This window comes from Clupea harengus, chromosome 15 (assembly GCF_900700415.2).
Source record: "Clupea harengus chromosome 15, Ch_v2.0.2, whole genome shotgun sequence".
Taxonomy (NCBI): domain Eukaryota; kingdom Metazoa; phylum Chordata; class Actinopteri; order Clupeiformes; family Clupeidae; genus Clupea; species Clupea harengus.
Genome location: NC_045166.1, coordinates 18,632,385 through 18,657,172, shown reverse-complemented (window position 1 = coordinate 18,657,172; position 24,788 = coordinate 18,632,385). Strand labels below are relative to the sequence as shown.

Below are 24,788 nucleotides of genomic sequence, written 5' to 3'. Positions count from 1 at the left end.
CCTTCCAAGACTGTATTTTGTTGTGTCTAACGATGTCTGATGTCTGCGAAGTGCGAACACTTCCTGGCAGAAAGATAAGGTCTGTAATGGAAGGGTACAGATTGACACTCGCCTCGCTTACTGGCAGTTGGGAGGAAAATGGACACACTCCCTGAGTTTTCAATTAGGTTTCTTGGCTCCCTGCCATGACCACTGTGCATTCTCCAATTAGGGTGCGGCTAAAACATTAAATCTCCTCCGAACCTCAAATCAGCACAAACTGAAAATGAAAGTAGACATATCCTGCATTCTAAAAAGATGTTGCTGTTGTGTTGAAAGGCTGGTAGATGAGATTTTATTAGCCCTGAGGACAACAAAGTGCTTTCAGTGGTAAAATGTGTTTCGACCACAGCAGCTAGCCAGCAAGGAAACGAGAAAGAAAAAAAATAAACTTCATTTATTTCAACTCATTTTTTTCAAGAGTGTTCAAATCATATTCAGCCTCAACATCCTGAAGGCTGGAAGCGTCTGTATCGTCCCCCCCACTGCTTTCACGGTTTTTGAAGGAGATCCCACCGAGGAACGGGTACAGGCTCGGAGCATACAGCACTCGGATGTGCATGTAGGGGCTGTCCTGAGGCTTCTCGGCTTCCGCACACTGGTTGGCGTCCAAGGCCTTGTTTTTCTGGTAGTACTTGGAGAACTTGTTGAAGATTATGCTGATGGGTAGGGCGACCACGAGCAGTCCACAGATGATACAGAGTGTGGCGACCACCTTGCCGGCCGTCGTAACGGGACACGTGTCGCCATAGCCAACGGTGGTCATGGTGATGGTGGCCCACCACCAACCGACGGGGATGGTGCTGAGGTCGGAGTCGGCATCCTCCTTCTCGGCCGAGTAGATGAGCACAGAAAAAATGGAGAGGCCAACGGAGAGGAAGAGTATGAGGAGGCCCACCTCCTCGTGGCTGTGGCGCATGGTGGCACCAAGGGCGCGGAGCCCAACCGAATGCCGCGCAAGCTTGAGGATCCGGAAGATGCGCATCAGCTGAAGGACCTTTCCGACGTTCTCCAGGTTCTCGCTCTCCTCTTCGCTGCCTTACTCGTCAATCGTCTTGAAGGCCAGAGTTAAGTAGAATGGCAGGATAGACGCAAAGTCGATTATGTTCAGGGGTTTCTCCAGAAACTTTCGAGGGGAAGGCGCCACAACCAGACGCACAGTGTACTCGGCTGAGAAACAGATGATGCAGATCACCTCCAGGATAGCCAAGACTGGGTCCTCAATGGGCCGGTCGTTGGCATCTACACGTTGGAACTCGGCATGCTGTGTACACACATGGCCACAATGGAGGGGAGCACCACATTCAGCAACGCCACCATGATCACCTTCGACGACAGCGAAAACCCAGGGTCTACCAGGGTCAGCCACACGTACCTGCACACGTCAGCGCACCAGGCGCTCTTGAACTTCTCCAGGTCTTTCTCCAGGGCCGAGAGCTCCTCAAAGGAGGATTGAAAGCTGGGCTCCTGGTCATCACTCCTCACGTCCCACCAGGGCCGGCTCTAGCCCTTTGGTTGCCCTAGGCGAGATTGAGTTTTGCGCCCCCCCCCCCCCACACACACACACACAATACTTAACATCACTTAACTTTGCATAGCAGTTTTTTCACCCACTTATAATTATACTATTCTACATTGCAGTTCAACAATAAATGTTGCATGGACAACAAACACTAGAATAGTTTCAGAACATTTTCTTTTTTATTAGTTTAAATAATTTATTACACACTCAAAGTTAGGATTAAGTTAACTCCATAAACTGTGCAAAACACTCTTAAGCACCTGTAAGGACATTTAAGCAAATTATGACCCTCTATACCCTAACTATACCCTCTACAAACAAAAGTGCTTTTATGGATACTGTACGTACCTCTACAAAATATCTCAAATACCTCACTACAATTCTTCCAGTCATTTAGGCCACTCCTAATGAGGTGGTCATTTTTCTGTGAAAAGAGCTTGCAGCAGAAGCAATACAGAGTATTGTTTTTCCTTGAATATACAAGCCAGCTTCTCTTGATTTTCTCCCCATTTACTAATTTCCTGTAGAAGTGGTTGTGGTGGCAGCTTCTCCCATCATCTCTTTTTGGAAATGTAAAGTCTGGACTGGTTTGGTATGGTCCTCTGCAAACTAACTCTGTCCTTACCGGATCACAGCTGGCCAGTCAGCAGGATCTATAGGTTCTCCCTATAGGTTCTCCCTGGATAGCAGGAATTGTGGAGGGTGAGGTGTCTGCAGGCGGCAGTGTAGTTTCACTGGTGCCCAGAGTGCTTGATGTGGTCCTGGATGTCCCTTCACCTTCACCTGTATTCAAGCATATTGTATAGCCAGACATGCAGTGTTTAATATAATAAGTGAAATGATCATGAATGTGGTTGAACTTCTTTAAGAAAACAAGCTATTGTATTTAATACATGCTAACATGTTTCTATTGTACTTTAAAGTATGGATGTGGCTTGAATAAATACTATTAAATAGACTCACCTGAGGCAGGCTGTGTGTTCCTGGCCTGTGTGTTACTGGCCCCTTGAGTACTACTGGATGTCCCTTCTCCTGCAGCTGTATTTAAACACAGAGTTCATCCATGCTGTTCGTTACACAGTTGCATTTGGTCATTTCTATCATCCTACCACATAGTTGCATTGTACAAATACATTTTATCTGACCATGTAACTTGTAGTAGATATATTACAATTACTGCCACAAGGCTAAATAATACTAGGCTACTGATTACAATTAGTAGTATTAATGTGATCTGATTATTAAAGTAATAATTGCTAATAATAATAACAAAAACAGCAACAGTAGTACTAGTTGTGTGGGCTACTTACAAAGTTTAGAGGGAGGCGAATCGGGCGTCCTTTCTACAGCGGCCTCTGCAAAAATTGCCTGAGTGCATCTGGCCAATTTAAAACAAAAATAAACAAAATGTTTAGTATATTCCTGGGGAATTACAATTGGTTCAACATCACATTCAATATCACTTTATGCTGATGATACATTGGTTTATTTGGCAAATGTCCAGCAAACGCTTCCATGCGTCTTAACAACACTGGAGCATTTTGGATACCTGTCAGGGTATAAGGTCAATCTTTCAAAATCCGCCCTTATGCTTATTAATACAGATAAAGATAAGATATCTCTCCCAGCCAAGATTAATGTCATAAATGAGGTCCTATACCTGGGTATTAGAATAAATACTTCCCCTATGTCTGTAGGGAAACTGAATTACTCAACAATTCTGGAAAAAATAGAGGAGGATATAAATAGATGGAAACATTTGCCAAGCTCAGTACCTGCCCGTATTTCAGTCATCAAAATGAACATGTTACCCCGCATTAACTTTGTTAGCTCAATGATCCCACTTGCACCTCCAGTGGGATACTGGAAAAAATTGGAGGCCTTACTAAGAGGTTATGTGTGGAATGGTAAACGACCACAGTTAAAATGGTCAGCTCTTCAGGTTGATAAAATGAATGGGGGAATGGCGTGTCCTAATTTCAAGTTATACCACTGGGCGTTTGTATTAAGAAGTTTCAGGTACTGGATAGATGAGGACTATAATTCCGCATGGAAAAATATAGAAGAAGAATTAATAGCACCTGTTAGATTAAAAGACTTCCCTCTCACAGGCGTGCATATCAAGAGATGTACTTTACATTATGACATATATGATTCAAGTGTTCAGGGCAGCAGAAACATTTATAAACTTCAAAAACATATTCATCCCCATTATGGAATAATAGTCACCTTTTGTCTGGGGGAAAACCTTTCATTAACAAACACTGGGAGGCTAAGGGCATCAACACACTGCAGGACATTAATGGGGCTGATACAATACTTAATTTTCAAGAGTTGATATCTCAATACAGTATTGATAAGCATTCTCTTTTCTTTTATTTTAGAATAAGATCGGCCTGTAGGGCCTACAGGGTTCCTTGGGGGTCAGAGTTAAAGGAGCATCCCATTCTAAGCTGGCTACAACATTCTCCAAAGCAAATAGTGTCATACCTCTATGATAGATTCAACTCCCAAAAATATACACCCACACCAGGAATGAAAGCCTGGGATAGAGACATAACAGATTTGGGACAAGAATTAGACTGGGAAACCATTTGGGACAACGTCTCTGGTGCCTCAAAAAATCCAAATCATAGATATATACATTTGAAATTCTGCCATAGGGCATATGTAACGCCAAGAATAAGACATCTGATGGGATTTGCCCCTGACCCATATTGCTCTTTTTGCCCTCATGGAACCCTTGGCTCCTTTTTACATGTAATGTGGGAGTGTCCAGAGGTATCTAGATTGTGGAGAAAGGTGATCGAAATTGTTACGGACATAACAGGAGTTCAGTTTCCTATGGACCCTGCTGTGCACCTATTAAATGATGACTCCCATCTTTCCCTTGCGGAAAAAAATCGTAAAGTTTGGCTTGCAGGCCTCACTGCGGCCAAAAAGATTGTGGTCCAGCGCTGGAAATCCCCCCATGACATTTCTACTGTCCACTGGCTGCGGCCATTTTTGGACATATCTTACATGGAACTGTCATCTGCAAGAGTTAATAATGCTCAGCCACATACACTAGCAATATGGGAGAATTTGATATCCAAGCTGAAGGATCTACTGTTGATGTAGACATGACTTGTCTGTGACTGACTCAATGCTCTGTTTGGTGGTGTGTGTGTGTGGGGGGGGGGGGGGGGGGGGGGGGGTATATCTATATAACATGTTTCCTGATATGTTTGGTTGTATGTCTGTGATATGGAAATAAAAAAATGAATGAGAAAAAAAAAAGTATATTCCTGGGGAGGAACTGTACAGAAGGGTGAACACCACCACTATCCCCAAAATGGTTACTGTGTGTGCACCTGCTAGTTGTGAACAGTCACTAAACAGAACTTATGCCTTTTATAATTAATGTAGACAGAAACTGTACTTTTCATAACTAGCATACGTTATCCAGATACTGGTCTTTTGACATTTACATCCATGTAGGTTATCAGTGAAGTTACGTTTGCTAGTAATAGCCTACGTAGCAAATTAGCAAAGTAACAGTCGCTAGCTAGCTATAGCTAGCCTAAGTGACAGCAATGAAACGTCCAATATTAGGTGATGCACAATACTACATGTATTTCGTTTGACACCTTAATGGCTGAGATGAGAAGACTTACCTCTATACTTGGCTTTCTTTTCCTCTTCTTCCTTTCTTCGTTTTCGTCCCTGTGCTCCAGATGGTATTGACCGCTTCATTTTTGCGAATGTCACGTAGCTGACACGCTCACGGCTCACCCCACCCTGGCAATGTGCAGGAGCCCTCACATAACTAACGTAACGTAACTTAACGCAACCGCCCCCCCTATCGACAATAACCATCAATTCAATCTAAAAATCAGGTTCAAGTAAACGTAGGGCTGAAGGGGCGCCCTCGGATGATCATGATTAATAAACATGTTTTTATTTGCTTGTTATTCTAACTATGATTAATGGGAAGTAGGTCCAAGGGCGACGCTAGAGGGCGCCCCCAACCCATTTGTCGCCCTAGGCAGTCGCCTAGTTCGCCTATAGCAATCGCCGGCCCTGCGTCCCACTCCTGGTCCTCGATGAACGATTTGCGCTCCTGAAACCAGCTGCTACAGCAGGAGGCCAGGTAGAGCTCTTGGATGCCCCAGTACTCGATCTCCTGGTTGAAGGAGAACACGCACAGCTCCTCCATTACGTGGATGTGGCCTGTGAGGTAGAAATTCAGCACACAGTGGAAGACCCCAGGGTTCCGGTCAAAATAGTACTCCTGGTCGGTTGCGCTGTAGTCGTCGCACAGCTCCAAGATAGCCTCCTCCGTGTGGCAGCACAGCAGCCGCCCGAGGCGTGTTTCACTTATCCATCTACATAAATGAAAGGAGGATTTAAGTGCACCAGAATCTTCCTTTTTAGTCAGGGCTGTCAAATTAATTATTTTTATAAGTGCTTCCAAAGTCATCTTAGGAAAGATATTTTCAAGAAATGCAGACGCCAATGATCAATGCATTTGAATGAAAATACATAATGTGTAACTGTAGTTATTTTAACGCCATTAATATTACTATTATTAGGTCACAGACAATATCATATGAATGGTATTCATTTCAAGGCTGGTGGAAATACACACGCGATTTTGAGATGCAAGAGCACGAGCTGTCAAAACTGGCTTTAGTAATTAAATAGGCTACCAAACACATTAACGAGGAAATACTTTTTGGAAACAGGAAATTATTTCATAACGAATTGTAAACTAACTATGACATAATCGAGCAACATTGTTTTGCAACAACCTCTTAAGCAACTACATTGCAGGGCAATTAGAATGATAGAGATGGCAGCTATCGAAGAGCGAACGCGAAAAACACGCCCATAATAAAAAAAAACAGTTTAGCAACAGTTGAAAAATAGTGAGAGCATTTTAGATGGCAACAAAATATTTACCATATTGCTGACTTCTCATTTACTTTTGTCCATTTTCCAGAGGCCCGTGCAGATGTATTGCGGTGAATCTATTGCAGCCATTTAGTCCACCATCAAACCGCGTACCGCACACCGAGCCAGCATGCAGATCTGCACAGCCGAAGACCTTCCTCATGTTCTGTCCCTTCACCGGACTTTGCTTCGGGCTCAGAGTGGGCGGAACAATCACAACCAGCCCATGGTTATCTGAATAGGAAAATGTATGTAAAGAAGATAAAAAAAAACTTCCACTCCCACAAAATACGAACACATAGCCTAACTATAATAACGTCTCACTTTACCTGCATAAACACATGTTTTTAATTAGAGATATGAAAACTCTCCTTGGCCGATAATAACAGGAAGTTTTGCAGGCGCAATTACGCAGATATGGGAATCATCTGTGCGTGGCGTTAAGGTTTACGCCCAGCAATTCAATTACGTCGGTGCTGCTGCAGTCATAAATGCCTTTAAATGGGCTCGTAGGTTATCTTAGTTTTCTATCACCTCATCAGAGGCGCACAGTTTTTCTGAATATTGCAGGATGAGCCCGCGCCTTTGTTTTCAGTAAGTTTTTATTTTAAATTTTTAGTAGATTTATTCATGAACGTTTGTAATTATTAGTCTACCACATGTATTCTACTGTTGCCTCTTTCTTTCATGTCTTGCTGACTTCATTGTACATTTTAAACTCTTTCCAGGGTGTTAATCTTGACCATAAGCACGGCTACGCAAATAGTGGCCTACCAAGGTAGGTGTTTAACTTTTAAAGTGCCCTTGTTTTTGCCCCACTTTCTTTAACCTGTTACCACTTTCCTCATCAAACAGATGCCGTGAGCTCTGTGTGCCTTGGAAATGTGTTGCGAGTGAGTGTGGACGGATCAATTTTGGCGGGGAAATCTGCTCGAGTGGATGCTCTCAGTGAGTATCGACCCAACATTGTTAAAAACCATTTGGTTAATTCTTCTTAACAGTATTAAAAATATATTTTCAGATGGCAGTGATGTTATCCCAATCACCCCTTTCCTGGCTACTCAGTGTGGATACAGCATGACCTCAGATCCTTGGGGCAATACCCTGCTTTATGCTTCTCTCCAGCATTGTTATGTTCAATCCAGGGTATGGAAATGTGCCTGAAGTGGCTTTGCTTGGCAGCTGTAGAAAATTAACTTTAGTTAAAACTCTCCTTTCTCTCCTTTTGTACGTGGCTTTGGATAAAAGTGTCTGCTAAATGACTAATTGTAAATGTAAAACCCATTGAGTAAAAAATGCATTTCAATATGTTGCTTGTCATGGTGTGGAGCTTTGACTTGATGTGATGTTTTGACCCTAATGTTAAGGGGGATGGGACGTTTGACACACATCTACAGCTCACAACATATGGAAAAGACTCGGGTAGAGTCCACACTGTGTCCCAGTCATGCAGCTACTCACAGCTGGCCTTTCGTGAAATTCTCTGCACCAACAACTATATGGAGGTCAGGTGTTTTCAGCTGGCCCTCAAGCATTAAAATGCATAATATTTCAGTGTCTCATTTCTAGTGTTGTGTATTAACATTGTGACTTCCTGGACTCTCCATTAGGTCTCTGTGGAGCATGGTCTTCCGACCTCTGAGCAATTGAAACGGATGACCTCCAGTGTAAAAGATGTCACCTCGTCTGAATCAGTCCCTGAGGTATGAAGTCAATTAATCATGCAGTTAATGTTAACATTTGTGCTTCTGTTTTATCAGTAATGTTAGAACAGTACTGTTTGAGTCTCTTGCATGTTTGTTCTCTATAATAGTGCATGAAGGTGCCCTTAAGACTCGAGAAGGTGGTGACCTACACACCTGCAGAGAAGGCTTTCACTCCAATGGAACTCCACATGCTAGGCTATGGACTCTATACTTATCCAGCTCGCCTGCTGATAAGAAGCCCATACGACACAACAGCGACATATTCCCAAGATGTAAACCAAACATATCTCCTTTTTTTTTTTTCTTTGTCTCTCCCTACTTCTCTCCTCTGTCTGTTTGCATTTCTTTTTCCCTGACAACTTTGAAAAGCCTTCAGATGGTGACGAGTCTGTTCACTGCAACAGGTGGCTGGAGTTCCCATGGCAATTATGACGAGCTCTCTGGTCTACAAGCACCGCTGGATGGTGTCACTGGTAAAAGCAGCAGCTGCATGCCCTACTGGTGAGCCCTCAGTCATGAAAACTTTATGTAAACTGAACATTGGTTGCAATAAGAGTTGCTGAAGGAGCTGCAAGTTCATGACTTGTTGCCCAACTCTGCCTCTGGAGGTGAAATTGTCCAGCAGAGTTTGATTGCAGACTTGATCTAGCACACCTGATGCCACTCAACAAGTACAAAAAATCTGTGTATCCAGTTGTGCTTGACTCTGCTTGTATCCACACCTGAAAGTAGCTGTTAGGCACTCCTTTGTGACACATAAGCTGATTGCATCCTTTACATGCAGTGCCTTGCCAGTTGAACTACAGCGGCTTCATCTCCCTGGTTTTGACCATTTACATGACCTAATTATTTGTTTTGTGGCGTTTTAATAAAGGTGGCGTGTCTTTCACTGAGGATCTGATTAGCTGGCGTCTGCCTCGACACATCACCCCACTGCTGTCCTCCTCTTCCTGTGAGACTCTTGAGGCGTACATGGGGATTGATGGTCAGCGGATGGATGAGGCCACCATGATTGCCCAGGGCTACTATTTCTATGTCACAGACACTCACTTTGTGGTGGAGATGCCGATAGGGTCTCCTTATGGATACTACAAGGTTGGCAACAGAAGGGCACACACACACACACACGTAGTCACCAAAGGGAAGCCCAGTGTTTGGGTCATCACTGTTTAGTTGTCAAATGCACACATGGTTCTTTTGACTAAGAGGATCATGTTCAGCTGTGTTTAGCCTCATAGTCAAGAGTTTAGTTTTTTTGTTTTTAATGATTATTTCATTTTTGATATACATAACAGAGCCATGTCCATGAAGGGCGATACCACACTACCTACTCTATTGCGCCGATGATTGAGCTGCTGTGGAGGGAGATGGGTGGTTCAGATGAGACCAGATACAAAGTCCTCTTCCCCATCAGCACTCCACCCATCCCCAGGCCACCAAATGTCCAGGACTGTGAGCCTCCACCTTTGTGTTCTGTCTGCCTTTGTTTTCTGCCTGTGTGCCCACAGCCGTGTATTTACATGTAATGTGCATGTCACGGAGTTATATGCACCATCATCCACTGTCATTGTCAGACAGTGGTATGTTGGGTGTATGTATTATTATTCAGTGCAGGCTTAAGTGTAAGGAAAAAGGGGGGCATTGGTTGTAATGGCATAGCACAGCAAGCTGCATAATGAATACTGTTCATTATAATTTGCATGGCTGCTCACCCAGTCTTTGATGCATAGCTGCAATGCTTATCCTCATAAGGAGTCATAAATTCCAGATATGAAGACGCTACCAGTCTCGGCCTAAAATATGAAATTCTTTATTGAACTGCATTCAAGTCACTAAATAGATTGATTTTGTTTAAAAATATACATTTTTACTGATTTCTCAATTGCATATGTGCCATTTTTAGACACTGTTCCAAAGGAAGGCATGTTCAAGATTGTTTTCGGCACATTCCTGCCTGATGTGGAGCTGATTAACATCACCACTGACTCTGCCGTGATGACTCTAGCTGAAGCCACAGCCAATGGTTTTGACATCCAAGAGCATGTCTTTCCTAATGGCTCTAAAGCTTTCAGACTACAAGTGCCCTTCTCTCATCCAACAGCCGTTAAAGGGGTATGGTTCATTCTACTCTGAAACCACCACCAGATATTAATGTATCTAGGCCCGAATGGGCAACACTGTAATGGATTATTCAAATGTGTTGCCACCACAGAATCCCAATGTTAAGATGGTGACCTACGGACTGCACATAGTGTTTGGCTTTCTCATTCAACCTGAGCAGACCACGTTTTCTTATTCCTCCGTTTTGGAAGCTGCAGTGGATGATACTGGTAAGGTGTGTGTGTGTGGACGCTGACGAGTGAAACCATAGCCCCCTGGTTATTTTGAGTTTCTGTGATTATTTATTTATTTATTTATTTTTTTTAAAAGCCACTACTTCTACATATTGGAAAATGTTTGGAAGTACAGGAAATGAATACTAATAGACAGACTGTTTTGGTATCAAGATGTACCTGCTACATTCAACCCTATCAGTTTAAATGTTGAGGTTCAATGTCCTTTCAGAAACCCAAACCCCTTGTATTTTGTTGCCTTTACCTTGCAGATCTGGCATCTGTAACTGGCTCATGTGATCAGATGAACGTCTACATCACTGTTCAGTATGGAAGCCAAGGCCATAACTTTGAGACGGTGGTTGGTGGCAGTCTGCTGACCGCTGAGCTGGCCCAACAGTACAGCTTCAATGAGAATGGAACCCATTTCACTTTAACGCTTCCCTTTGGGTCTCCTGACATCGCCTTTGAGGTAAAGTAAATCCTGATGCAGTGAAGGGGACGGTCTTGGGGAACATTAATTTCTTCACATTTTGGCAATTTTAGACATGTGTTGTGTCCAGCTTTTCTTTGTTTCTAAAAACGTCAAACATGGAGAGGTAGTTGGCTGCCACACACCGGATTTACTTTTAATAAAATTTTGACTGGCCTAAATTATATCAATTCTTGGCCGAGAATTGTTCCCTATGAACAGCAGGTGTCTGTAGAACCGTGTCATTTGCTAAATGCTATAACTAGCTTAATGTAAAAAGGTCCCTGGTACATGAAGGAGAACATGCATGTGTATGATCTGGAAGCATGTGTATGCTGAGCTCTAAGTCAATGGAAGTCACAGTGTGAGGCTGAGCTTACGATCCTCATGGTGGGACTGTGGTTTTGGCCTATTACACACATGTCTCTGGGCTGGTCCTCCTTTTCTAGTAAATTGAATCAGGACTGTCTACCATTTAGGTTGACGGTTATGCACTTCAAATCTTTGGTGTGATCCCATGTTTCAGGCCGTCCACTCTTCGAATGTGAAGGGCAGACTTGATGTGGCTCTGCAAAACCCAGAGAGGACCTGGAACATCACCTATTTCTCCCTGGCCTGTTCCTTCATTACCTCAATCCTCGGTCTGTTTGATTTATTTATTTTAAATGTCTTGTAAGTCACAGAAGATAAAATGCCAGACTCCAATCTAATTCATGACCCCACAGGTAGAAACCAAGAGCTGTAATTAGATGGCAGTTGTATGGCATAAATGCATTCATGTTATGTGACGTCTTAAATGGACTGTTTGCTTGCATTCACTCGGCTTCATTTAGAAGAAACTGGAAATCAATGTGTGAATGAAGCCTGCTAGTGACCGCAGTGACCTACTTTGAAAATAGATTTAGCAGGGGGCAACACCATATCACTGGCCCTAAATTGAAACCTGCTGGTTACAACTGTCCTGTGAGGTGCTCTCCTTCCAGTGCCTCACTAGTTGTTTTTATATCCTTTTATTTATATACAGCTGTGGAAAAAATTAAGAGACCACTTCAAAATGATCAGTATTTCTGGTTTTACTATTTATTGGTATGTGTTTGAGTTAAATTAACATTTTTGTTTTATTCTATAAACTACTGACAACATTTCTACCAAATTTCAAATGAAAATATTGTCATTTATAGCATTTATTTGCAGAAAAATGACAATTGGTCAAAATAGCAAAAAAGATGCAGTGTTTTCAGATCTCGAATAATGCAAAGAAAACAAGCTCATATTCATTTTTAAACAATACTAATGTTTTAACTTAGGAAGAGTTCAGAAATCAATATTTGGTGGAATAACCTTGATTTACAATCACAGCTTTCAAGTGTCTTGGCATGCTCTCCACCAGTCTTTCACATTGTCGTTGGGTGACTTTATGCCACTCCTGGCGCAAAAATTCAAGCAGCTCGGCTTTGTTTGATGGCTTGTGACCATCCATCTTCCTCTTGATCACATTCCAGAGGTTTTTAATGGGATTCAGGTCTGGGAATTGGGCTGGCCGTTACGGGGTCCTGATCTGGTGGTCCTTCATCCACACCTTTACTGACCTGGCTGTGTGGCATGGAGCATTGTCCTGCTGGAAAAACCACTCCTCAGAGTTGGGGAACATTGTCACAGCAAAAGGAAGCAAGTTTTTCTTCCAGGACAACGTTGTACTTTGCCTGGCTGATGTTTGCAAAATACCATAAGGATTGAACCAAAGAGGACTGGAGGTCATCTTCTAAGGTCATCTTCTCTGAGTCCAATTTTCAGCTTTGCCTACAGAGGCCTACAAGCCACAGTGTCTTGCACCTATATGAAATTTGGTGGAGGATCGGTGATGATCTGGGGGTGCTTCAGCAAGGCTAGAATCGGGCAGATTTGTCTGTGAAGGACTCATGAATCAAGACCAGTACAAAGTTGTCCTGGAAGAAAAACTTGCTTCCTTTTGCTCTGACAATGTTCCCCAACTCTGAGGAGTTTTTTCCATAACTTTTTTATATATATTATTTATTGACATTTATTATTTTTATTTTTCCAATATTCCTCTGCAGATTGCAGTCCAAATGGGACCATTGGGGCACTTGCTGTTAAACTTGATACTGTGCCCAGCCTCAACCCTGGACAGCTGAGTCTGAACGATCCCTCATGTGGGCCTTCCTTCAGTGATGATCGCTTTGCTTTTTTCTACTTCCGTGTAGACACTTGTGGGACCACTAGAGCGGTACATTGGCTCCAATTGTGGATGTAGTCACCAAAATTTTTTTTTTTTTTACCATATTGATTTTTTTTTTTTCTCGTAGTTTAAAGATGATGTAATGGTGTATGAGAACAAGGCCTCCTTGAAAAATGATCAAAATATCAAGACTCAATCGACAACCAACAAGGAGCCGAAATATCAGTAAGAATTCTCTTCAGTTACTGTTCTTTTCCCTGCATGTGTCTACTAAACCTTCAACAGCAAAACTATTTTCACTTAACAAGGTAACTTACTACCGCACCCCCGTTACAGATTTGTGTTCTCCTGCATCTACTCTGTGAATGCCACTAAAACTTTGGCTTATTCCACCATGCCGCAATCCACTGCACCAGTGGCCGAGGCCAGAGTGGGAGCTTTCACAGTTCAAATGAGTCTTGCTCAAGGTAAGGTGTGGTTGGTTTTTTTGGGGGGGGGTCGGGGTGTCCAGTCAATCCTTTTGTCCTTTCCAAGTAATTTTGTGTGGTCCTCTACCTCAGATGTGACTTGCACTCAGTTCTACTCTGATTGGGACTACCCTGTGGTGACGTACCTCAGGCAGCCCCTCTTTGAGGTGGCGCTGACTACGTTAGGCAATCCAAACGTAGAACTCATCATTAACAACTGCTTCAGTTTGCTTGTGTCCATTTAATGATTTGGTTAATGGCCACACCTCACTATAAAATGAAAACCCCCAATTTAAAAGATCTGTGAAGGGAAATAATCCAATTTGCTTTGAGGATGCCTAGACCTCCACACGTGACTGACAGTAAGTATCCCAACAAACTTAGCTGTGTTTACATATGGAAGTTCTTTGCTCATTCAGTGTGTTTACATGATGGTATAATTTGAATCTTTGCTTAGTCGGACTATGCTATCTTTTGGGGCAAGTGCTATTATCCCAATATACATGGCAGTGAATAAATCGAATCATTGGCCGAAAGCATGTCATATCCGATACGATAGGTGGCGCTGTTTTCATTACAACTAGTGGTGATACAGCCCTTTCCGCTTGACCTTCACCACCATGTTCACCACTACCAATAACAACAACAGTTGATTGAGCATGAATCGCGTCTGTTCATCGGTCCAGAAATGCGTGTTACCTCTTGGGTTGTTTGTTTGTTTCTGCTGGGCCCATGTGTTTAAGTTACATTATTCAAAGGTGAAAGATAAAAGGCGAGAGAAACGCACGCACATTCACACACGCGCACAAATAATGGGCTACAGCCTAAACGCATTGCCCTTCTGCCAGTTGCATCAAATTGTTTTAGTACTACTTCGCTGTCAATTTCCAAATCTGTGAATATTCATGAGAGCAAGTCCAGTCAGTCTTTTCGTAGATATGTCTTAAGACGCCTCATTGTACTGAATGACCGCTCAGCAGACGCTGTGGAAACGGGCATTGTCAACAAGACCGTTTTGGCTGTAACTCATTTAGCTGTTTCCAGCTCTGTATCTGCATCGTCAACACTGGGCATTAGTTGTCTGTACTCCGATTTTATAGTTTCCCCATTGTAATAAATATGCGTTCATGATATTTTTTTTTTCTTCTCGCGTAGGAGAAGGTACGCACAGTGCGTACGGCTGCATGCGCCACTGGAACTTTGTGCAATTAATACAATGCATAATAGGCTAATTGATACAATATCTCCTCGTTTGAGTGTGGTTGTTTGAGTGCAATGGGAGTGTATGATCGATGTTGTCTATAAAGGTATTTAGGTAAAGGTATTTACGGGAAAATATCTCGATCCACCTGTCACGTCTGTCTTTAGAGGGCAGCGCCAAATAACCGAACAAAACTCAACTCGCATATGCCTCACGGGTGCAATACCAAATTTCATCATATTTGATAGAATGAAGGACAAATTAGTTGTGAATAGCATCACAGAGTTTGACAGGTATTGATCAGGTAATAGCCGAGTGACCGCTGATTTGCGTTCTGATTTGACAGTACTTATTCGTGGTTTTTTTCAGCGCCAGATAACTGAACAAAACTAAACTCACGCGTGCACAATACCAAATGTCATCATATTTGATAAAATGAAGGACAAATTAGTTGTGAATAGTATCACCGAGTTTGACAGGTATTGGTCAGGGGAGACGGCCCAGTGTTCCGAAAGCCCGATATTCCGAAATCTCAATATTCTGAAAAATAGTCCCCCTGGCAAAATTTTTAAATATTTTAAGTGGCACAAAACACACAGCATTTCGTTTGCACAGCAGAGCGGAGACGCTCACCGGGCTATCACGCATATAACTTTTCCTAGGCAATATTTGTTAACTTAGCCTACTCTGGTTTTGAATATGGGGTAGGCTACCACTCATGCGAAGGAAATCACCGGCAGATTGTCGCAGGACATTACACAGATCTTGTCAAGCACTGACAAAGCATGCATGCGTTGGCAATCATACAAATATTTTTGTATCATTGCGATGCAAATGCATGTATGTATAATAATATTCTGAATTCAGTGAAATAAAGGCATTTATATGTTTATGATTGTGTGATTCATTGGGATGTGCATGTGGGCTATATTTCGGAACAGCGGGCTGTCGGAAAAATGGGCTTTCGGAACATTGCCATGGAACCTTGACGGCTGATTTGACAGTACTGCTGTGTGTTTTAAGCAAATCAAATGTGGAACGTTCCTTATACGTGTTTAAGGAGGGGTTGTAAAGGTGCTCATATGTTCAGACCTCTTCTGTTAAGCTTATTCTTGTTGATTATGAACAAACATGAGACAGTCTGCAGGATATTCATAAAAAACCGTGTCATTAGTATGAACAGTTGAGACAACTTATCCCTCTCTCGTCTTCCGGGTCACGACCTGGCAGGGAGAGAGGGAGCATGCGCAAAGACGCAAAGTCCAGTTCCTTATCCAATTCACCGTTACATGCCGCAATAGTCGAACTATCAACTGGATCGGATCGAGTTATCCAGGGGTGTTAGTCGGATCGTAGTCGGACCGCACATAGTCGGACAAAGGTGTTTACATGAAACGGATAATTCGATTTCAGTCCGACTAAGCCAGTTATTCGAATCCATGTAACCACGGTCAGAGATCCTTGCTTCACAGATACTGTGCCAGAGGAATGGGTCTTTGATGTGCTTTTGGGTACCTTCCTTCCTGATGTGATGCTGATGAACATGACTTTTACCACTGGTGTACTGACTGTTGCCGAGGCCAATGCAAGAGGCTTCAATGTCCAAGAGAAACGCTTCCCCCATGGTTACAAAGGCTTCAGTCTTCAAGTGCCCTTCTCTGACTCTGGTCCTGAAGAGTGTATGTCTACCCACTTCCCCCAAGTCTTGTCAAGTGCTTTCTATGTTCTTGTCCCTGCCCCCCTCCCAGTATTAAAGCCTTGATTCTATATTGCAGAATCCTGATCTGGAGTTCACAACCTACACTTCCTTTGAGCTTTGGCCTGGTTGTCCTACCTGAGCAATCCCCATTCTCTCATCCAGTGCTGGAAGCAACACTTCATGACGTTGATATTGTAGCCTTGCCTTTACCACACTTGACATGGATACTGTCTTGGTGAATGTGACGGAGCGAAATCTGTGCCGTCACTTTGAATAGCGCAGAAAGACGTTGGGGAAATTGTTGAGGCTAAATGAGTGGGGTTGTATGTGAATGCTTCATGAACTGTATGACCAACGTGAAACGGAATCGCGGGTGAACAGCTTGGCGCCGTGCTGTGTGAGCCTGCAAGAAGGATCACGCTTGGACTACAAAATGAAAGATCATTTAAATCGCGGAGCTCACCTGCAGCATAACCAGCGCCCAACCGAAGCAGAGCGCATTTGAAACTACTTCCTTATTCATGTAGGAGCGCCAAACAATGGGCGGTTCCATTTGAGTAAGGGGTGTTTGGTCCATTGAGGATAATGTTTGTATATCTGGCTGTCAGAAGCCCAATTAACTATTTGTACATGTGCAGATTCCAAATATGAATTATTGTATGCATGATACATGTTTAAGAGTAAAAAGATATGTCTGTTTAGATAATTGATTAAAGTATAATGGTTAACTCCTGGGAGAAGGGGTTATGGTGAATATAACTTGCATCCAGGTAATGGCAGGCAGTCTAGCTTTGGCCTCTGAGGTGAGAGGATAACTGTACTAATCAATTAAGCTATTTATTGCAAGTCAGTAGAACTACTATTTTTATTTGTTTGTGTTGGGAAAGTTAGTTCTGTTAAATGTAAAGTGCGTCTTGTCTGTTCACCTGCCGGCAGCATAAATAAATCTGCACCTTTTTGGCATACTTGAACGCTTTCTACTGGTTACTGCCTCTGCCGCTCAACACTCTACTTCACATTTGGTGGCAGCGAAAAACTTCCAGTGGCTAGGGGGCAGTACAACCGTGGATTGTGTGCAAGATGGCATCAAGGAGGGGCAAACCCCAGGCGAGGGCTGAAGTTAGAGTGCCTCCTGCGGTTGCGGATATGCTGCCATCTGATGGGGAAAATGCCGCATCATCAATTTACGCTTTTCCAAGGGGAAGTGACTCGGGACCGGCAGGAGAGAGCCACGGCAGGAAAAGGTTTGTCGGCATCAGCTCCAGTTTCTGCTGTAACCAGTCCCTCGACAAGGCAAGCAGGTCTGAGAATTTCCCAGGACCAGACAACCGGGAAGAGGGCACAACATCCAGCAGGGGGTGCGGCAGCAGCACACATAGCTCCAGGACAGGCTACAGCCACCCAAGGATTAGCTCCAGTCAGTGGGACCGCAGCAGCAGCGACCAACACAGCACCAATGGGCCTAGGAGGGCCTCAGGGGTTGCCAGCAACTGCCAGTACACCAGGAAGGAGACCGGATCAAGGTGGAATAACTGTTCCAGTGACTCATTGGGGAGCAGGTATGCATACGTCAGCTTCCTTTCAGCATGACCTGGCGAGCCCTGTGGAAGAGGGTTACCACTAACTTCCTTTTGTTGCAGGCTGGAGGCGTCCAATAATGCAAAGATATGTGGAAGGGGAAGACATTGAATTTTTTTTTTTTGATTGGCTTTGAGCGAATAGCCAGTGCAAGTGGTTGCCCTAGAGCAGAGTGGGCAATGCACTTAGTCCCGTTGCTTACGGGTAAGGCTAAAGCAGCTTATATAGCCATGGACTTTGACGAGACAATGGACTATGATAAAGTAAAAATAGCAATATTGGACAAATTTGAGATTAACCCAGAGACATACAGGCAGCGCTTGCGTTCATGGGATGTGCAGCCAGATGAAACACCCAAAGAACTGTATGTCAGGCTCAAGGAGCTTTATGAGAAATGGGTGTGCCCAAGAGCTCATTCCAAAGAGGTTGGTGAGCTTGTCCTTGAGCAGTTTCTGCAAATGGTGAATAGTGAAGTGCATCTGTGGATTAGGAAGCATAACCCCAGAAGTGCCAAAGAAGCGGTCAGTCTGGCAGACTCATGTCAGTGCAGAGAGGCTCAAGACCATACAAGTTGGGCACAATCTGTCCATACAATGCACCAACGCCAGGCAGGACAGAGGCTGGACAGACGGGGCGTGAACAGAAGTGGGAGCAGCCCATAAAGACCAACCGTGAGGAGCCGGTTTGTTATCACTGTGGTCAGGCAGGCCACATCAAGCCCAAGTGCCCCCCTCCGAAAGCCTAAGGATGGCCAGGTATGTTGTCGGCCAGGCAATGGCATCACTGATTGTCTTGGGGAACAGTGGGAGTCAGTGGTGGAGGTGGCCATTAAGGGGGAGCAGCTTAAAGCGCTGGTTGACACGGGTAGCAGCCAAACCTTAGTGGGGGATAAGTGGGTCCCAGAAGATGCTATCCATAAAGATCAAACTGTGAAGATACGCTGTGTGCATGGAGATGTGGTGTCTTATCCTACTGCTGACATTTACATGCAAATTGAAGAGCAGGAGTATCTGGTGTCGGTGGGGGTGGTCGAGCACTTACCATATCCAGTGGTGTTGGGCTGAGACCTCCAAGAGCTGGTGGAGCCGGTGAAGTCCTGTAATGTGGCTGTGACGACGTCCAAAGCCAAGGAGATGGAGAAAAATGGGTTATGGGATGCATTGCCATTTTTTTTTTAACCTCCAACTAAGGTGCCGAAAGACCAGGAGTCAGCGGAGACGGGACCGTTTCGGAGGGACGAAGGTCCATGAGATGCTCTCAGCGCCTGACCCAGGTGAGCAGAACTCCTTTGACGTTAGATGGAAAGGTAGAGAGCTGCAAAATTCAGATGAGACACTTAAGACCTGCTATAAAGACTTGTGTGCAGACTCTGAGGGAAATGGAGAATCAGCCAAGTTCAGACTGAAGCAGGGGATCCTGTATCGCCATGCAGATGGAGAAGAGCAGCTGGTGGTACCTAAATCGCTCCGGGCCACCGTGTTAGGGCTGGGACACTCTGTGCCATGGTCAGGTCACCTGGGGCAAAACAAGACGTGGGAGAGGGTGGCCAGAATATTTTATTGGCCCAATATGTACCCAGTCCTCATTGATTTGTCTGTCCACAGTGCCAACTGGTAGCGCCAGGCCGCAAAGGTAACAGTGCCACTAATCACTATGCCTATTATTGAAGTTCCTTTTGGTAGGATCGCATTGGATATCGTGGGTCGCCTGGAGCGCAGCCGGAGAGGCAACCGCTACATCCTGGTCATTGTGGATTATGCCACAAAGTACCCAGAACATTCCCCCTCCGACACATCAAAGCAAAGCAGGTAGGGTGGGGATTCCACAGGAGGTACTGACGGACCAGGGCACCAACTTTACATCCAAGTTGCTCAAGCAGGTTTATCAGTACCTGGTCATCAAAGCAATCAAAACCACCCCATATCATCCTCAAACTGATGGGCTGGTGGAAAGATTTAATCAGACATTGAAGAATATGGTGCGCAAGTTTGTGGCAGATTCAGGTGCTGACTGGGATGAATGGCTGCCATACCTACTGTTTGCCTATCGAGAAGTCCCACAGGCTTCAACAGGCTTCTCCCCGTTTGAGCTTTTGTATGGCCGGCAGGTGAGATCCACTGGACACCCTCAAGGAGGCGTGGGAAGGCCAGCAACCCCAGCAAGGTATGAACATCCTGTCATATGTACTTAAAATGCGCAATAAGATGGAGTCTCTTGCAGAACAGGTCCAAGAGAACATGAGGACGGCCCAGGCAGTGCAGAAGCGCTGGTATGACAAGACGGCGAGAGAACGCATGTTCAAGCCGGGACAACAAGTGTTGCTGTTGCTACCAACCGTTGAGAGCAGTCTCCTGGCGAAGTGGCAGGGACCCTTCACAGTTGAGCGGAAGGTAGGCTCAGTAACTTATGAAATCCTTATGCCAGAAAGAAAAAAGGGGAAGCAAATCTTCCATATTAACATGCTGGAGGAGTGGTGTCCTCGGGAGGCAGCAGTGGCTCATCTCTTGGCCAGGAGAGTGGACGAGGAGGAGCAGGATGAGCAGGTCTTCCCGGTGGAGCAAGGACATGAGTTGAGCTCAGATCTGTCCCATCTCTCCCCAGTGTGCCAACAGGAGCTGGAGGTGTGTATCCCGGAGGGGCTTTTCACAGAGACTCCAGGGCGGACGCCGCTGGTTGAGCACCACGTAAGGCACCAGGACCGGTGAGGTTACCAGGATACCGCATCCCTGCTCAGCTCCTCCCAAAAATCAGGCAAGAAGTGGAGACTATGTTGGAGATGGGCATCATTGAGCCCTCCCACAGTGAATGGTCATGTCCAATGATGCTTGTTCCCAAGAAAGATGGAAGCATGAGATTTTGCATGGATTTTAGAAAGTTAAATTCGATATCTACTTTTGACCCGTACCCTATGCCCAGGGTCGATGAGCTGATCGATCGGCTGGGTAGTGCCAAGTACCTGACTACCCTGGATCTCAGTAAGGGATATTGGCAGGTACCTCTGGCTGCAGACACTAAAGAATTGACAGCTTTTAGAACTCCCTTTGGGTTCTTCCAGTACACCATGATGCCATTTGGCCTGCAGGGGGCGCCAGCCACCTTTCAGTGCCTGATGGATAAGGTGCTGGAGGGGGCTCGGGAGTACTCGTCAGCGTACCTGGACTATGTGGTGGTCTTCAGTCAGACGTGAGGGGACCCTCTTACCCATGTCCAGGAGGTGCTGAGGAGGATTCAGGCCGCGGGACTGACTGAACCCCAAGAAATGTGCCCTGGCTCAAAGAGGTGCAGTACCTGGGGTATGTTATCGGTGGAGGAACCATTAAGCCTCAGCTCAGAAAGGTTAGTGCCATTCTGGATACCCCCAGACACGAAGAAGCAAGTGCGTTCTTTTCTGAGTGTGGTGGGCTGGTACAGAAGATTTGAGCAGAACTTTGCCCATAGGGCGGCCCCTTTAATTGAATTGACCTGCAAGTCCAGTCCAAATCAAGTTTTGTGGGCTGAAGACTGTGACAAAGCTTTTAACGATTTGATAAGTTGTTTGTGCAGTGACCCTATTTTGCAGAACCCTGACTTTAGCCAGCCGTTCACTGTGCAGACGGACGCCTCTGGAGTGGGCCTTGGTGCGGTGCTGCTGCAGGGGGAGTCAGGAGAATAAAAGTCGGTGGTGTACCTCAGCCGTGGACTCGCTGAAATACTACCTGATGGGAAAAGACTTCATCCTGGAGACGGACCACCGGGCTCTGAAATGGCTACACCAGATGGAAGGATACCAACTCCAGGGTTACCCGGTGGTACCTAGCACTGCAGCCCTTCAACTTTGAGGTCCGGTACAGGGCTGGACCTGAGAAATGTCACAGCAGATTACCTTTCTTGGGTTTTCGAGGACGAAAATCTTTGAGGAGGGGGTAATGTGACGGAGCAAAATCTGCGACGTCACTTTAAATAGCGCAGAAAGAAGTTGGGGAAATTGTTGGGGCTAAATGAGTGTGCAGTGGGTTGTATGCAAATTCTTCATGAACTGTATGACCAACGTGAAATGGAATCGCGGGTGAACGGCATGGCGCCAAGCTTGGACTACAAAATTTAAATCGCGGAGCTCACCTGCAGTTAAGGTTAACTCCTGGGAGAAGGGGTTATGGTGAATATAACTTGCATCCAGGTAATGGCAGGCAGTCTAGCTTTGGCCTCTGAGGTGAGAGGATAACTGTACTAATCAATTAAGCTATTTATTGCAAGTCAGTAGAACTACTATTTTTATTTGTTTGTTTGTGTTGGAAAAGTTAGTTCTGTTAAATGTAAAGTGCATCTTGTCTGTTCACCTGCCGGGAGCATAAATAAATCTGCACCTTTTTGGCTTACTTGAACGCTTTCTACTGGTTACTGCCTCTGAAGCTCGACACTCTACTTCACATTGCATTTTGTGGAACTGTGTACTTGTTTTGCTGCAGTGCTCCCTGTCATAACTGGAACTTGTGATGACGAAAGCTACTATGTCACCGTGGCCTATGGAAGTCATGGCAGTGACTTTAAAACCATTGTGGGCAAGCGGGAGCTGACCTCTGACCTAGCAACGAAGTACAATGTCCGTGAGAATGCTACACACATGACCATGAGTGTGCCCTTCCTCTCATCTGATGCTGTATTTACGGTAAGCGGTTTTTTTTTGGTTACTTGAGCTTTCTTCAGCAAGTATACTTTCATTACTTACAATGTTGCATACCTGTCTGTAGTTTGTACTTTCATCTGCTGCTGGGGGTCGGCTGGACTTGAAGGTCATCGACCCACTCAATAATTGGAGCCTCAACAACTTCTCTCTGGCCTGTACCTTTCCTATGCCTCTGACTGGTCAGTGTCCCTTTTCTAGAGTATTGATGAAACTGGGGTTGAAGTGGTCAGTGACTTGGTTGTAATGCCACACTTGCTGCCTTTTTGTCTGCAGAGTGTTACCCTAATGGCACAATGATTGTCCTGGCCCTGAAGGTTGAGTCGGTGCCAAATCTTATTCTCAGTCAGCTCACCCTAAAGGACCCATCGTGCAAACCCATGTTCAGCAGCGAACAATTTGCGTCCTTTTCTTTCCCTGTTAACACCTGCGGAACAACCCGAACAGTAAGATTTCACTTCAAGCTTTTGTGAGCTACCATGCGTCGTTCGGCATTAACATGTATAACCCTTCCTTTGCTTTGTAGTTCTTGGATGGCTTCATGGTCTATCAGAATGAGATCACCATGTCTAAGCAAGGAGGTGTGAAGAATGTCAAGACCACTTCCCACCCAGAGTACCGGTATGTTTAGTTTCCTATTTCTTTTCTCCCCCTCCCCACCAACTTGTATTGTGGCTTTACCTTGAACGTCTTCTCTGGCTCCTAGACTCACCATCTCCTGTTACTATGAGAACGATGACTTCAAGATGCTGCAGTTTCTCCCAGAGGATCGCTCCTTTGACCGCCCTCCCCAGCCTGCCTTTGGGGAGATGAGGGTCCGCATGAGGCTGGCAACTGGTGAGCATCTTTCCAAACTTTAATTGCCATTTTAAAATGATTCTCCCTTTGCAATACTTTGTTCTCCTCCTCAGATGTGTCCTACAACACGTTTTACACCGAAGAGGATTATCCTGTGGTGGAGGCCTTGAGGCGTCCCCTTTACTTTGAGGTTGAGTTGTTAGAGTCCACAGATCCACAACTTGTGCTGTTCCTGGAGAGCTGCTGGGCAACCCTGGAAAAGGAGAGGCTGTCCACGCCACGATGGGACATCATTGTTGATGGGTACAATTATCTATAAACCTGTCAAACTTAACCAAATTCAGATATGTATCATTGACTTGCACTATCTTTCTATAAAAGCAACAGAATTGCAATGCATGGGTTGGAATAAATGCCTTAACGTTTCAACTCGACAGGTGTGCAAACCACGATGATCGTTATTTACCAAGCATTCATCCTGTAACTGCTGATGGCAGGGTCCAGTTCCCTTCCCACTTCAAACGCTTTGACATGAAGATGTTTGCTTTTGTCCAAGATAATGTGGTGCTGAAAGACCAGGTAGGTAAATGTGCTGCTTCTTACCTGCTTATAAATAGGTTATGAACCCTGACATTCATTTAAACTCCCATTTCTTGTAGATTTTCATTCACTGTGACGCTGCCATCTGTGACGACAACAAACAAAGTGATGGACTCTGCTATAGACGATGTCCTAGTTCCCCTGAAAATGTCAATGAGCTGAGCAGCGTTATAAGCAGTGAGTTCTCCTTGATTCAGTTCCTCAATGGTATTCTGTGGTTGATGTTTAATACTCCTTTGTCTTTGTTTGTAGGCCAAAGCAGTGCAAAGTATTCTCCCAAGTCAAGAGCACAGCTCTCTTCAGGTCGCATCATGCTGTCATCGTGACACAACCTTGTTATACAAATAAAAGGATTGTTTTAAAAACAAATCTCTTGTCTTGTGGTTGTTTAGAGTACTTTAAACAATTCTTTAAGTCTGTTCAAACTCTACATTTGTCTGCAACTCTATACTTATGTTGGAACTTTCATACTGAATTTACAGTAAGCAAGTGTAACCATGCAATTTCTGATTTCTTTCATGGTTAATACTTTGTTCTGTTAGACAGTGCAGTACACATTGTTGCGCTGACCAGAATGTCCA

General features: G+C 44.6%; 1 protein-coding gene and 1 pseudogene across 1 annotated transcript; one reads left to right on the top strand and one right to left on the bottom strand.

Moving 5' to 3' along the window:
* Window positions 1-200: 200 nt before the first annotated feature.
* On the bottom strand, window positions 201-6,797 carry LOC105899247 (annotated as a pseudogene).
* A 191-nt stretch (window positions 6,798-6,988) lies between these two features.
* Window positions 6,989-24,576, top strand: LOC105899248. Its single transcript, XM_031581741.1, has 26 exons — window positions 6,989-7,090; window positions 7,225-7,274; window positions 7,352-7,444; window positions 7,518-7,642; window positions 7,864-8,001; window positions 8,107-8,199; window positions 8,310-8,474; window positions 8,607-8,703; window positions 9,077-9,297; window positions 9,498-9,654; window positions 10,106-10,314; window positions 10,415-10,532; window positions 10,808-11,007; window positions 11,534-11,648; window positions 13,083-13,252; window positions 13,332-13,429; window positions 13,541-13,671; window positions 22,595-22,794; window positions 22,877-22,991; window positions 23,086-23,255; window positions 23,336-23,430; window positions 23,516-23,646; window positions 23,721-23,910; window positions 24,045-24,186; window positions 24,267-24,384; window positions 24,460-24,576. Exons 1-26 carry the CDS (start codon window positions 7,068-7,070, stop codon window positions 24,531-24,533), a joined length of 3,438 nt encoding a protein of 1,145 aa, XP_031437601.1. The 5' UTR covers window positions 6,989-7,067; the 3' UTR covers window positions 24,534-24,576.
* Window positions 24,577-24,788: the final 212 nt, after the last annotated feature.